We start from the raw sequence: 14,920 nt of genomic DNA, 5'->3' as shown, positions 1-14,920 counted from the left end.
ATGGGGTTAAGTGGCTTGCCCAAGGCCACACAGCTAGGTAATTATTAAGTGTCTGAGACCGGATTTGAACCCAGGTACTCCTGACTCCAAGGCCGGTGCTTTATCCACTATGCCACCTAGCCGCCCCAGTCCTCATATCTTTAATGTCATTCCCACCTCTTTGATTCTCAGACTCCTACTCTTTCACACTGGGCCTGCAGCATTGCTAATCCCCAATCACATTGGTGGGAGAAGGGGGGAAGAGGAGGGAATGTCACCTGAAGCACGTAGTCCAATGCCCGCCCTTGGTAGCTTGCTCTGACAGTCTTCAATGTAGTCATGGCTTCTTCTGCTTCATGGGCCCGGCGCCGGGGGACTTCTGCATTGTGACTGAGAGCTGCCTCCAGGGATTCTGCCCCTCTCCAAAACTCTCTTCGGGCTTCCCAGAAACCACGGAGGCTCCTAAAAGAGAAATGAAGGCTAGGAGACTCTTACTACAAGTCTTCAAAAGCAATCATGGAGGACATAAGATTAGAAGAGACCTCTTCACATACTCTTAAACTATTTCTAAAAAAGAGGCTCCTGGGATATGATTAGAAATGGAGAAGGTCTTGGCTCCTTCAAAATTTGGGACTATGTGTGGAGGCTATGTGATGTTAGCTTTATTGAGTCTTCCCTTCAAAGAGGAGATGTCCCTGAGGAGTAGGGCAAAAGAAGATAGGGAACTAGGCAAATGAAAAGACTTAACATGACTGTAGATGTTTAAAAAAACAAAAACAAAAACCTTACTCCTTCACAAAACTCTGGATCTGTTGCTTCAGTGTCTGTTGGGTAGCATTCAAGAGATCCTAGTAGAAAGCAGGTGATTAGGGCTTGAAACTCGGACATTAAAAAGAGAGATTTTTTTTTTCTCTGCCTCTACCCCCACCCCACTCACTTCATGGCAATTGATTTTGTGACTCAGGCTCTCTGTAAATTTGTCCAGGCACTCCTAAAAGAAAGTAAGATAAGTGAGAGTCCAGTGAAATACATCCCTAGAAATAGACAACTACACTCTGTCCCTGACCTTTGCCCTTTATCTCCAAGCTTAATAAATTTGTGTGGAAGAGGGGAGGAGTAGAATTAGATTAGTACTTTTCAAATCCAGTGAAGAACAGTGGAGTTCCTCTTTAAGGAAATGCTACTGCTAGTGATATCCTTTCCACTAAATGTTAAATGAAATGTCTGTATTAAACATATGTACATGACAGTTTTTGCATACCTAATCTCCCCCTCCACATTTTGTTCCCAGATTTCCATTTATCCTCAAGGTGAGGTTACTTCCAAGTCCAAAGTAATGTGTGGCAAGTTAATATAGAAAACTCTAGCCTAGACCTTACAAGCTTCTCAGCTTGGAAGATGTACAATTTTGAGATGATACTATATATTCATTGTATTCATTATTCCTCAAAATTGCATTCCTTAAATAAACTCTGCATCTTGACTGGAGTCTCTGACTTCTTTTTTAGTCCACTTTCCTCTCCTAACTACTCCTTGATTCCATGTGCTGTCTTCCCATTTTAAGAAGTCTCTACAATCTAATTCTTCAGGTTTTTTCTCCTTCTTCAACCCCTTTACTCCCATGATAACTCTTCTCCACAAAGAAACTCTGAGCTACAGTTTTAGGCTTTCAATCCCTCCTTCCCTTCTGATGCCATGTCTTTGGGACTTACACTCATCATGGGCTCTGGGGGACCCAGGTTTGAGAGTTCCTGAATGCCAGTGATGAAGGCTCTACAAGTAGCAAGATAATGGCGCCCACTCTCCAATAGGCTAGAACCAAGTTTGAGGAGCTGGGGAGGAGAAAAAGATAGTCATAAAGATCCAACTTGAGGCTCCTAAAATCTATTCATCTTTAGGCTATGCTTTTTCACTTTCTTCCCTCCCCAAGTGGGATCTCTAGATCATCTTCCTTCAGATCTCACCAATCATCCTACATGTCTCATGATGTGGCAACTAGGCCAACCTCCTCATTGTTTCTGCATTTGCATTGAGATCTTGACTTTTTTGTTCACACATTATTTTCTAGCTTTCTCAGCCTGTCTCCAACTCATCTTCATGTACCAAAATTCTACCTTCCTTTCAAAGCCCAGCTTTGGTTCCACCAAGAAAGTTTTTCAGCCCAGTGTGGTCCAAAGGGATCTCTCTGAGGGGAACTTCTATGAACTTCTAGAGAGCACTGGTATTATCTTGACTGTTTTCTAAGTTTCGTGTACCAATCTTATATTCCCTTAAAAGAACAAAGAATTCCTCAGAGCACAGATAGACTTTTTTTAATTGAGGAAAGAACACTGGACTTAAGAGTTGGAAAGCTCCAGGTTTAAATCTCTACCATTTACTACCTCTGTGACCTTTGGTAAGTGACCTAATTTATCTATACCTCATTTTCCCCATCTTTAAAATGAGGTATAATAATTATGCCAAACTATTTCAAAATGTTGAAAATGAAACATTTTGTAAATTTTAAAGAGCTATAGAAATGTGAGCTTTTTGTCTTAGCTTGGGGCCCTGTACATAGTATATACACTCAGTAAACACTTGTTTTTTTCCCCTCAATCTTCCCTCATCTCTCTAGAACCCCTTTCTCTGACTCAGTTCCTTCTGACTTTATGATCACCTTCTCTAGACGATTCTCCAATTCTGATACATCTGATTCCACCAGCTCAATGGAAGCCCTAGGAAAGAAGAGATCATGAAGTTCAAGGCCTGAATTCACATCCTGCCAACCACCATAGTCATGCTATGGGGAAGATAGGAAAGGTTGGACAAGAAAAGAATTATGTAAATAATTTTTCCTCTCTTGGTCTCAATTTCCTTCACTGTAAAAATTGAGATTAAGGGCTTGGTGATCTCATAAAAATCTATATTCTCTACAGAGTCTGGAGAAAACTGGAAAAAAAAAAACTTGGGTGCTTTGATAGACAGTGGGTAAGGCCATAGCAGGAAGGATCAAGTGAAGGGTGGATGTGGTAAGCACAGGAAATTCATAACCACCCCAGAAAGCAGGTGATGGGGGAGGGAGCTCAGAGAGAGAAAAGAGAAGAATGACAAATTATAGAGATTAGGAAGACAGAAACAGACAAATGGGGCCCATAGGGTGGAATGTCAAGAGTCAGGGAAGCCCCCATTTTGGCCCCTATCCTCTTCCCTTTTCAGCCCTGTTTACATGAAATAGGATGTTCAGAAAGTGGTACAGGAATTCACTTGGTATACCATCTTTCTCCTGCCCTGTCCTTTCCAGCATTTCCCTCACACTAACCCTTGACACATGTACACACTTACCGGAATCGGGGTGAGTCCTTTAGACACTCCTCAAAGTCAAGTTTGATGGTCATCTTGGGTGCTGTGAAGAGGGCTAACTCTCTCTCTGGGGTGCAAGTAGACAGAGAAGACTCTCCCCCAGAGGGGAGGAAGGGGATGATGTTTAAGGAGGAAAAATCTGGGGCAAGAAGGACTATGGGGGAGAAGATTCTTTAACCCCAGGGGAAAGAAGGGGCTACAAATGAAGAGGTTCTCGCCCTACGGGTCAGAATTGACTAGGAGTGGCAGAAGGTGGGGCCTGCGGTCAATGGAGGAGGTCTGAGATCAGAGAAGTAGCTGGTCCCACCCCTTCCAGGGTGTCTGCCCCATAAGTTGCTTCCTTCCCCAGATCCCTGAGTTTGTGTCCTTTATTCTGATCTGTTTTTCTGTTACTGCTCCCACAATTTCTCCTCTAAGTCTGTTTTATTTCTAGATTTTCCAATTTCATGTTATCATTATATCTCATCGTCCTGAACCCTTTTGCACAACCCCATGTTTTCCCTTCCATACTTCTTCCAAAATCCCTCCCTGCTCTCCCATCATTTTCTTATTGCCCAGCACCCATGCTATTTCATTGAATTCCATGCACCTGGACTCCTGACTCCCCTTTGTCTTTATTGTCGATCTCTGTGTGTGGCCATGGCCTGGGGAGATGGGGTGTCTGTAGTGTCTCCCCCTCCCCCTCTTTCCCAGGTTCCCGAGTCTGCTACATCTTCCATTGACCAGTGTTCTCCTCCTGACTCCAGTGTAGACGAAGTGTCTCATCTGTAGGGTGGGCAGAATCATGGGGGGGAGGAGATTAAGGTTGGAGAGAGTTATTGGGGATGGAGTAGGGAACAGAATGTACCTTGCAGCCAAGCATTTGCAAAGGAGCAATGGAAATACATACATTACTGAACAGAATGGCTCCCAAGGTATGAAGGAGAGAGGAAAGCTTCCATCTTCAACTTTTTCTATTGTTATTCTTATGTTACATTTTAGAGAGTTCCATTATACTCACAAGCTACTTTTACATTCATTATTTATTTTGGTCACACTATGATAGGTAGTATATAATTATTCCCCCTTTACAAGTGGAGAAATTTAGGACCAGAAATGAAGGAACTTATGCAAGGGCCTGTATCTAGGGAGAGCCAATCCTCAGACATGAATCTGAGTTTTCTTGCTCTTTCCAGCAACTCAGTTTTCTTAAGTTTTCTGTTTACTGTTTTATAAGACATTTTCACATCTTATACACATTGGGTTGGAAAAGGCTCTCATGCAATGAAAAAGTAAGTTACCAGTGCCCCCACCCCAGTTTAACTTGCAGCCTTTGTTCCCCTGTCTACCTCCCAATATATCCCAGGCCCAACATTGCCCTGTGACTCATGCCTTCATTAAGGCCTGGGGCCCCCGACTATCCCCAGCATCTTTTTTTGGAATCCTGTACTCTTCCAGTTCAGTTCCTTGATTACCAGCCAGTGACACCAGCCAGACATCACAGGGGACCCATTGTGCTTCTGGGTTAGGGTTGTGCCTGGGAAGTTGTCAGCAGAAAAATCAAACCTTCTATGGGAAGGGAAAGAGGGGATGGAACTTAGAAGGATATGGAAAAGTATAACTGGGAAGGTCTGGGAAGGATTCTTAGTTGATTGAAAGAAGGGAAGGAATAGAGGTGGGACTAAAGGTTGGCAAGATGTCTAAGGTTAAAACAGTTGAGGAACGGATTACAAAGTGGAATATATTATAAATGATTTCCATGTTTTAGGATTAAAACACAAATGACATTCATGCTCTCATTTATCAATAATATTGCTGTTGGCTTTAAATATTTTGGAAAAGTTATCTTTTTATTTTTAAATTAAAACTCAATACATATCTCTGTAAGGGAGATAAAAAAAGGAGGGGTGGAAACCAAGGAACATTTTTAAATTTTTTTTTTTATAAATGCCTACATGTTTACTGGCAGAAACCTCAATCTAATGTTTCTTATTTATTTTGTATACTAACAAATGTTCATGTCAAAGGGAAAACTCAAAGTCTCCCAAATAACCCACTAAAGTTATTATTCAATCTTGCCAAGGGAAGGAGAAAGGAATAAGTATTTATAGAATATCTGTTGTGTCCCCAGAACTTGCCTAAGTACTTTTCATATATCTCATTTGATTCTCTCTATAACTCAGAACTGTTATTCCCATTTTAAAATTGAGAAAACAGAAGGCAAACAGAGGTTAAGTGACTTGCCCAGGGTCACAACACACCTAGTATTCGAGGACAAAGCTGAATTCAGGTCTTTCTTGATTCCAGGTCTAGTTCACAATCTACGCACTGCACCATCTACAAATGCACGTTGTGAGGTGCTGGTAGTGGTGAGAATGGGAAGACTCCTCAAATGGATATCATAAAGGAACTTAGCAGGCAGAGGACTGAGGTAGAAAGCATCAATGGGCATATATGGGGAAATCTTAGAAAACAGAGCTGTTTGGAAGCCTAGGGAATCACTGAAAGATTCCCTGGGGAAAGGTGGTGTCATGGGCCCCTTCACCAGGCTGAGACTGTTACAGTGATAGTCAGAGGTTTCTCTGTAGCCTTCTGTTCTCCATTGGGTGCTTGCCCAGCAAGACCAAGCAGGTGAACTCCCCGGAAGGTCAGGGGATTCTCTATCACCCAGGTCCATCCAGAGGTGCCTATAAGTACCCTGAAGGTCAGATATTGGAAAGCAGTCACCTGACTCCCTAAGTCACTATCTCCACCTGGTCCACAAGCTTACTTCCCTCATCTGCACATAGAGTGAAAGAACACTCCCTCCTCACCCCTCCCACCTATACCCTATCCCTAACAATTATAAAGTTTTAAAGCTAGAAGAGACCTCACAGGTAACACTAAGTCTAACCTCTTTATACATGACAAAACTGAGGCCCAGATTATAAAATGGACTTGAAGGTCAAATACAGAGCAAGTCAGTACCAGAGCTGGTACTAAAAATTATTGATCCTCCTGACTCCTATTCCACTCCTCCCACAACTTGGGGCTGCGTCACCATCTTTCTGTTCTTTGTATCCTCTTCCAGATCTGTGGGTATTGACACCTACAGGTATGTCCCTTTGCTGTAATATTCCTTCCAACGTCAATCAAACTCACTCTCTGATGGGGACTGGGGCAAGGCATGGCTCCCCCCATCAGGGGTATCTTGAAGATTCTTTCTTAGGTAAATCAAGACTTCTGGTCACCCCCTTTCTTTTCTTTTTTTAAATTTATTTTTATTAAAGATACTATTTGAGTTTTACAATTCCCCTCCATCTTACTTCCCTCCCCCCCCCCCCACAGAAAGCACTCTGTCAGTCTTTACTTTGTTTCCATGTTGTACCTTGATCCGAATTGGGTGGGATGAGAGAGAAATCATATCCTTAAAGAAGAGACAAGAAGTCTAAGAGGTAACAAGATCAGACAATAAGATATGTTTTTTTCTAAATTAAAGGGAATAGTCCTTGAACTTTGTTCAAACTCCACAGCTCCTTATCTGGATACAGATGGCACTCTCCTTTGCAGACAGCCCAAAATTGTTTCCGATTGTTGCACTGATGGAATGAGCAAGTCCTTCAAGGTTGAACATCACTCCCATGTTGCTGTTAGGGTGTACAGTGTTTTTCTGGTTCTGCTCATCTCACTCAGCATCAGTTCATGCAAATCCCTCCAGGCTTCCCTAAAATCCTGTCCCTCCTGGTTTCTAATAGAACAATAGTGTTCCATGACATACATATACCACAGTTTGCTAAGCCATTCCCCAATTGAAGGACATTTACTTGATTTCCAATTCTTTGCCACCACAAACAGGGCTGCTATAAATATTTTTGTACAAGTGATGTTTTTACCCTTTTTCATCATCTCTTCAGGGTATAGACCCAGTAGTGGTATTGCTAGGTCAAAGGGTATGCACATTTTTGTTGCCCTTTGGGCATAGTTCCAAATAGCTCTCCAGAAAGGTTGGATGAGTTCACAGCTCCACCAACAGTGTAATAGTGTCCCAGATTTCTCACAACCCTTCCAACAATTATCATTATCCTTTCTGGTCATATTGGCCAATCTGAGAGGTGTGAGGTGGTACCTCAGAGAAGCTTTAATTTGCATTTCTCTAATACTGATTTAGAGCAATTTTTCATATGACTATAGATTGCTTTGATCTCATCTGTAAATTACCTTTGTATATCCTTTGACCATTTGTCAATTGGGGAATGGCTTTTTGTCTTAAAAATATGACTCAGTTCTCTGTATATTTTAGAAATGAGTCCTTTGTCAGAATCATTAGTTGTAAAGATTGTTTCCCAATTTACTACATTTCTTTTGATCTTGGTTACAGTGGTTTTATCTGTGCAAGCGCTTTTTAATTTAATGTAATGGAAATCATCTAATTGTCTTTTGATTTTCTCCAACTCTTCCTTAGTCATAAACTGCTCCCCTTTCCATAGATCTAGTCCTTGATCTTCTAATTTGCTTATAGTATTGTTTATGTCTAAGTATTGTAACCATTTGGATCTTATCCTTGGTAAAGGGTGTTAGGTGTTGGTCTAATCTAAGTTTCTTCCATACTAACTTCCAATTATCCCAGCAGTTTTTATCAAAGAGGGAGTTTTTATCCCAATGCCTGCAGATTACTATAATCCTCTCCTGCTTTTACACCTAGTCTATTCCACTGGTCCACCACTCTATTTCTTAGAGAATACCAGTTTTGATGACTGATGCTTTATAATATAATTTTAAATCAGGTAGGGCTAAGCCACCTTCTTTTGCACTTTTTTTCATTAAGCTCCTGGAAATTCTTGACTTTTTATTTCTCCATATGAATTTACTTACAATTTTTTCTAACTCATTAATTTTTTGGAATTTTGATTGGTAGGGCACTAAACAGATAGTTTAGTTTTGGTAGAATTGTCATTTTTATTATATTAGCTCTCCCTATCCATGAGCAGTTGATATTTGCCCAGTTATTTAAATCTGATTTAATTTGTGTGAGAAGTGTTTTATAATTGTTTTCAAAAGATTCTGAGTCTGTCTTGGCAAATAGATTCCCAAGTATTTTATATTGTCTGAGGTTACTTTGAATGGGATTTCTCTTTCTAGCTCTTCCTGCTGTATCTTGCTAGACATATATAGAAAAGTTGAGGATTTATGAGGGTTTATTTTATAACCTGCAACTTTGCTAAAATTGCTAATTGTTTCCAGTAGTTTTTTGGATGATTTCTTGGGATTCTCTAGGTAGACCATCATGTCATCTGCAAAGAGTGAGAGTTTTGTCTCTTCCTTCCCAATTCTAATTCCTTCCATTTCTTTTTCTTCTCTAATTGCTGAAGCTAACATTTCTAATACAATACTGAATAGCAGTGGTGATAATGGGCACCCTTGTTTCACCCCTGATCTTATTGGGAATGCTTCTAGCCTCTCCCCATTGAATATAATGCTTGTTGATGGTTTCAGATAGATACTGCTAATTATTCTAAGGAATAGCCCATTCATTCCTACACTCTCTAGTGTTTTTAGTAGGAATGGGTGCTGTATTTTGTCAAAAGCTTTTTCTGCATCTATTGATATGATCATATAATTTCTGATAGGTTTGTTGTTGATATAATTGAGTATACTAACAGTTTTCCTAATATTGAACCAACCCTGCATTGCTGGAATAAATCCTATTTGATCATAATGTATTATCCTAGTGATAACTTGTTGTAATCATTTTTAAGATTTTAAGATTTTTGCATCTATATTCATCAGGGAGATAGGTCTATAATTTTCTTTCTCTGTTTTAACTCTTCCTAGTTTAGGTAACAGCACCATATTGGTTTCATAGAAAGAGTTAGGCAGAGTTCCATCTTTCCCTATTTTTCCAAAGAGTTTATTATAGAATTGGAACCAATTGTTCCTTAAATGTTTGGTAGAATTCACTTGTGAATCCATTAGGTCCTGGAGATTTTTTCTTAGGGAGTTCAATGATAGGTTGTTGAATTTCTTTTTCTGAGATAGGGTTGTTTAGGTATTTAATCTCTTCTTCATTTAATCTGGGAAATTTATATTTTTGTAAATATTCATCCATTTCACTTAGATTATCAAACTTATTGGCATAGAGTTGGGCAAAATAATTTCAAATTATTACTTTAATTTCCTCCTCATTGGTGGTGTTTACCTTTATCATTTATGATACTAGCAATTTGGTTTTCTTTTTTTTTAATCAAATTGAACAGAGGTTTATCAATTTTATTGGTTTTTTCATAATACCAACTTTTGGTTTTATTAATTCAATAGTTTTTTTGCTTACCATTTTATCCATTTCTCCTTTAATTTTTAGAATTTCTAATTTAGTATTTAATTGGGGATTTTTGATTTGTTCTTTCTCTAATTTTTTTAGTTGCATGTTTAGTTCATTGATTTCCTCTTTCTCCAATTTATTCATGTAAGCATTTAAAGCTATACTATATCCCCTGAGAGTCGCTTTGAATGAATGCCATAGGTTTTGGTATGTTGTTTCATTATTATCATTATCTAGGATAAAATGGTTAATTCTTTCTATAATTTGTTTTTTGGTCCACTCATTTTTTAAGATGAGGTTAATTCAGTTTCCAATTTGTTCTGGGTCTATATCTCTTTGGCCCAATATTGCATATGACTTTTATTGCATTGTGATTTGAGAAAGATGTATTCACTATTTCTGCCTTTCTGCAGTTGATCATTAGGTTTTTATGCCCTAGTACTTGGTCAATTTTTGTAAAAGTTCCATGTACTGCAGAGAAAAAGGTATATTCCTTTCTATCCCCATTCAGTTTCCTCTATAAGTCTACCCTATCTAATTTTTCTAACAATCTATTTACCTCCTTAACTTCTTTCTTGTTTATTTTATGATTCGATTCATCTAGATCTGATAGTGGGAGGTTGAGGTCTCCCACTAGTAGAGTTTTGCTGTTTATGTCTTCCTGTAGTTCTTTCAGCTTCTCCTCTAAGAATTTGGGTGCTGTCCCATAGGGTGCATATCTATTCAGTACTGAAATAACTTTATTGTCTATGGTACCTTTTAGGAGGATAAAGTTTCCTTCCTTATCTGTTTTAACGCTATCTATTTTTGCTGCTGCTTTGTCTGAGATAAGGATTGCTACCCCTGCTTTTTTTACTTCAGCTGAAGCAAAATATTTCACTCCAACCTTTTACCTTTACTCTATATGTATCTCTCTGCTTCAAATGAGTTTCTTGTAAACAGCATATTGTAGGATTCTGGTTTTTAATCCACTCTGCTATTTGCTTACATTTTAAGGGAGAGTTCATCCCATTCACATTGAAAGTTATGATTACTAATTCTTTATTGCCCTCCATGCTAGCTTCCCTCTGTATTTTTCCCCCTTTCCCCCACCCCCTTTCTTTTCTTGTCATTCTACTTACTGCCCACCTCCCACCTTGGGAGGTCCCAAGTCTTAAAACATTTAACTTCAATCATTCATCTATCTCATTTAGGGGAAGCTAAATAGTACAACAGAGTACCAGGCCTGAAGTCATCTTCCCAAATTCAAATCTGGCTTTAGATACTAGCTGTTACTAGCTTGTGTGACTTGAGCAAGTCACTTCACCCTGTTTGCCTCAGTTTCTTATCTGTAAAATGAACTGGGGAAGAAAATGGTAAGCCACTCCAGCATCTTTGCCAAGAAAATCCCAAATAGGGTTACAAAGAGTCAAACGAGACTGAATAACAACAAAGTTTCATTAATTCCCCCATTTTATGATGTTCGTGCCAACCCTTCAGTGCAATCTTTCTCCCTCTTCATTAGGAAGTCTCTTCCCACACCCCCAGGTCCTTATTTCCTCACACTGTTTAGCTCCTCTATGGTGTAGGAGATGAGGAACATTGGACTCATTTCTCTGCCCAGAATCTCTTCCCCACAGAACTTTATAGGAGAACCTAATCTTTGAGAGGAGACTAAAAGGGAGGAAGGGGAAGAATCATAATCCTCAATAAACACACGCTCAACTAATTTCTATATAGCAGGGAATTGGAGTATGCTTTAAGAATGGATACTACCTCCATACTCATGCGTGTTTCAACTTCTTGCCTTCTCTACTTCCTATTTGCCCATCCCTATTTTCTCTATCTTATATGGAATACACTTATTAACACCCCCTCCCCTTTTGCCTTTGGAGACTGAGACTTGGACTCAGGCCTGGGTACCTAGGCTTTCTCTGTCTTTCCCCTAAAGGTCTTCTCTATATCTTCTGTGGTGGTGGTAGTGGGGGTCATCAAGAAGTGAGGGATGATAACCTGATATTATAACTCACATAAGGTTCTGAGAGTAACACTGGTTAGCCTCTAAGACTGCTCTTATACTGTAATTCTTGATCAATCTCAGCTATCCCTTACTCTACTTCCTCCCTTACTTTTAAAAACAGCCTCCTCCCATTCTTTCCTTCCTACTCAACCCTACAAACAACTCGGATCTGGGTTTCTTCCACAGAGTTTAAGTTGGTCAACTATTTCTTGTGAGACCTAGAGAGATTTAACTTCTTCATCCTGTGCAGTTAGTTTCTGAGTTTTTTGAGGTATTTTCCCTCATCATAATGAGCCTTATGCTGGCATTCAAAATCTTTCTGCACTGTGGAATGTCAGAGGACTAAGCCCTTGGGGCCAGTAATTGAGCCGCAGAACCCATCCCAGCCCTTGTCAGAAAGCCTCACTTTTTTTTAGATGTTAACTTGTCCTTGGAGCCTGTGTTCGTGTTATCTACAAAGTTAAGAACTTTGGGACAAAAGCAGTTCAATGATGCAAGCCTGGGGGAAGGGGAACAAGGCGCTGGGGGCCCTGGAAGGAGGGAAGGGGAATGGGAGTGGTGGTGGTGACAGAGGGACTCTCCCAGGGGAGAGAAAGCTACAACTCCCAGTAGGGTAAATGACTCTCCTTTTTGTCAGAGTCTGATGGGAGTTGAGTTTTGTTTCTTCCATTATATGGAACCCTGGGTGCTGGCCAGACTCGCCTGGGTCCTTCATCAAGGAGAGCTGAGGATGGGGAGCCCCCCCCTCTCAGCAAGCATTCAGGTGACACTGCTTGTGAGGTTCCCACTCTCAGATCCTCATCACTGTCTTCCAGGCTAAGGATGTGGGATATGGCAGGGAAGGGAAGTGAGTGCCCTTGGGGAGAAACAAGACTCCAACAAGATTCTGTCCATCCAGATGAACCCTCCCCCAACCTCTAGTGACTGGTGGGGTCTGAAGTCTGAAGCCCTAGGGGTAGGAGGGGACCTTGGGCAAAAGGATGATGTGAAGCCTGTCACAACCAATGTCTGTGTACTGCTTTCCATGTACTTTGGTGCATGTGACCTGTGGTAGGGCGTGCTTGGCTCATCCTCCTTCATGAGTCCATAGTCTTTGCCCAATGGATGGGATGTGGCCAAGATATTCATTTCGTCCCAGTGTTGGGACGTCCTGGATTGGAATAGGAACGAGAGGACACCCCTGAAAACCCCTCCAGAAGTTTTGTGCCCTATTTCCCTAGTCAGCTGCGAAGAGACCTGGGCAACTATAGACGGAGGAGGCGCTTTCTGGTGGGAAGATTTCCAAGTCTCAAATTGGCAGCTTGGGCAAAGTTTGTGTCTCAATTTTCTTAACCGAAGCTGGACTAGATATCTAAAATCGCTTTCTTTCCAACTCTAAGTCCCTCGATCCTTCGCTTCCCTCACTCCTTTCCTAGCTCTTTAATCTTCCAGGAATCCCCAAGGGTGTGGCCCCCGCAGGGGTCCCAGCCCACCTCGGGGGGCCCCCTCTTCTCCCGGCCGCTCTCTCACTTTCCGCCATCGGGCACTGCCTGCACCAGGATGGAGCCCGGGTTCTTCAGGATGCCCTCATCAGTGCGCGGTGCCCCGCCCTGCATGCCAGCCTCTGCCCCTGTTGGGCCCCGGCCCGCCCTCTCCCCAGGGGCCGCTCTTTCCTCTTGCCCCGGGGCCTTCCCACTGGGGGAGCGGAAGCGGGGGGAGTCCCGGGCCTCAGCTCCTTCCCAGTCGCCCCCTCTTTCCGCCACCCCAGCACCCCTTTTCTGCGTGTCCAAGTCCTCCCTGCCCAACCTGGCCAATCGCAGAACTTGGACTCTGAGGAGGCGGGCTTTCGCCATTGTGACGTCATACGAATGTTCCCCTAGCCAGTGAGGGGTGGGATTGTTGGAGAAACAGGGAATTCTTGGCCTTTTGGTGAAGTGGTAGAGGTTTAACCTTTGGTTGTCTGCAAAATTAAACTAATTTAAGTTTTGACATTAGCCTCGATGGAACTAAGTTTTTGACATTAGGTAAGGTCATTTCTCCTTTCCCAACTTCAGTTTTTGTGTGTGTTAGTAAAATCTATTAAATTGGAGCGTGGGGGGGGGGGGGGGACGGATAGGTGGCGCAGTGGATAGAGCACCGGCCCTGGAGTTCAGGCGTACCTGAGTTCAAATCCAGCCTCAGACACTCATTACCTAACCCCATCTGCCTTGCAAAAAAAAAAGTTAAATTGGAGCGTGTAGGGATGGTGAAGGTTGAACTTGCTAAACTCAAAGCCGTCCCCCCGTAATAATCCTTATGCAGATTCACGTCCGGCTTTTTGATTATCCGTTGGTGTGGCTACCGAGACAGTTTGGCATACTTTATTTCATGTTAAAAACCGGTCTTCAATCCCATTCTCGATGGGAGATGTAAGGAAGAAGATTCTGGCCATGGGAGAGGGTATTTCTGTGGATCTGGGTCTAGATTAGAGCAGAGAATTTAGGGGAAAGGTAGCCGCTGCATTGCCTAGGAGCTACTGTAGCAAGGTATCTCCAGGTAAGCGCAGTTTGGAGCTGGGAAGAGTCCCGCGAGCGAAGCCTTAAGGCTTCACCTGGGACAGGAAAGCAAAGACAGCGTAACAAGGGGTCAAGTGAAGTAAAGCAACAGGATGCATCGGACCTAGAGAGCCGCCGCCTTCGGTAAGGAATTATTTCTTGGCCGAACCGAGGGACGCTCGGCTCGCTCAGGGACTCCCCGCCTGGGGCTTCCCGGCTGCTGTAAAGCCACAGCGAACCAGCGCCGTTCGGACGTAAAGCAGCCTCTTGCCTTCCGTGTTGCTAGGCAACTTTTCTCCACGCAGCCTAGGAACTTCTCCCAGCTGCTGGCCGTGATGGCGTAGGCTTGGGGGTCGGGCCATAAAGGCCTAGTCAAAGCGGTGTTTCCGCGGCCTCCCCTCCCCTCCCCTCGCCAGCGGTCGGAGTGTTCCACGGCCTCGCACTCCAAGTGCTAAGGCGGCTCGCGCCCTCCGCCATAGAGCCAAGCTCCCTCAGCCCGGGCTGGGAGAAGGCCTCCGGGGCGCCAGTCCTGTCGCAAAGGAACGCCACCGCCGTGCCGTAAAGCACGCTGCGCGACGGCGTCGTCCGCGCCTGCGCGCCCCACCCGCCTCTGGCGCCTTCCGCCTCCGGGCCGGCTCCCTCCCCCGGCTCCAGGGGGCGGGCCCGGCCTGGTCCCCGGCGGTGCCGTAAAGCGACCCGCCGCCTCCCGTCTTCCCCTTGGCGTTCCCCGGCCGGGTTGCCAGGCTGCCGATAAGCACCGCTGTCGCGCAGTCCCCCCGTGTCAGTCGGCGTCTGAGCGGGGGGCGGCGGCGG

The 14,920-nt window shown here is 43.0% G+C and overlaps 2 protein-coding genes across 3 annotated transcripts in view; both read right to left on the bottom strand.

The window, feature by feature from the left end:
* The window catches only part of ACAP1 (ArfGAP with coiled-coil, ankyrin repeat and PH domains 1), a 33,411-nt gene extending 29,847 nt beyond the window's left edge, over positions 1-3,564 (bottom strand). Inside the window, exons 1-6 of the mRNA XM_074225474.1 lie at positions 3,301-3,564; positions 2,636-2,693; positions 1,692-1,811; positions 917-970; positions 769-827; positions 258-441 (exon numbers count right to left, since the gene is read on the bottom strand). Coding sequence (XP_074081575.1) covers positions 258-441; positions 769-827; positions 917-970; positions 1,692-1,811; positions 2,636-2,693; positions 3,301-3,353 — 528 coding nt within the window. The 5' untranslated portion in view covers positions 3,354-3,564. The remainder of the gene's footprint in view (positions 1-257; positions 442-768; positions 828-916; positions 971-1,691; positions 1,812-2,635; positions 2,694-3,300) is intronic.
* Positions 3,565-10,906: 7,342 nt separating this feature from the next.
* LOC141514553 (uncharacterized) lies at positions 10,907-14,775 on the bottom strand. Of its 2 annotated transcripts, XM_074225472.1 has the most exons (3): positions 13,104-14,775; positions 12,640-12,744; positions 10,907-11,248 (listed from the first exon to the last, which is right to left on the bottom strand). In XM_074225472.1, the coding sequence occupies exons 1-3, from the start codon at positions 13,424-13,426 to the stop codon at positions 11,071-11,073; spliced, it is 606 nt and encodes a 201-aa protein (XP_074081573.1). In that variant the 5' UTR covers positions 13,427-14,775; the 3' UTR covers positions 10,907-11,070. The 2 variants fall into 2 exon arrangements, with proteins under 2 accessions (XP_074081573.1, XP_074081572.1); XM_074225471.1 differs by having other exon boundaries at positions 10,907-12,744.
* Positions 14,776-14,920: the final 145 nt, after the last annotated feature.

Source organism: Macrotis lagotis, chromosome 2 (assembly GCF_037893015.1).
Source record: "Macrotis lagotis isolate mMagLag1 chromosome 2, bilby.v1.9.chrom.fasta, whole genome shotgun sequence".
Classification (NCBI taxonomy): Eukaryota; Metazoa; Chordata; class Mammalia; order Peramelemorphia; family Peramelidae; genus Macrotis; species Macrotis lagotis.
Note: the sequence above shows the minus strand (reverse complement) of the source record. Positions and strands in the feature narration are given on the sequence as shown.

Excerpts from the sequence above, each read along its gene's own strand:
- LOC141514553 (XM_074225471.1), bottom strand. The coding sequence starts at position 13,426 with ATGGCGAAAGCCCGCCTCCTCAGAGTCCAAGTTCTGCGATTGGCCAGG. Across the intron at positions 12,745-13,103 it reads GCAGTGCCCGATGGCGGAAA|GACGTCCCAACACTGGGACG; the intron begins GTGAGAGAGCGG and ends ATTCCAATCCAG.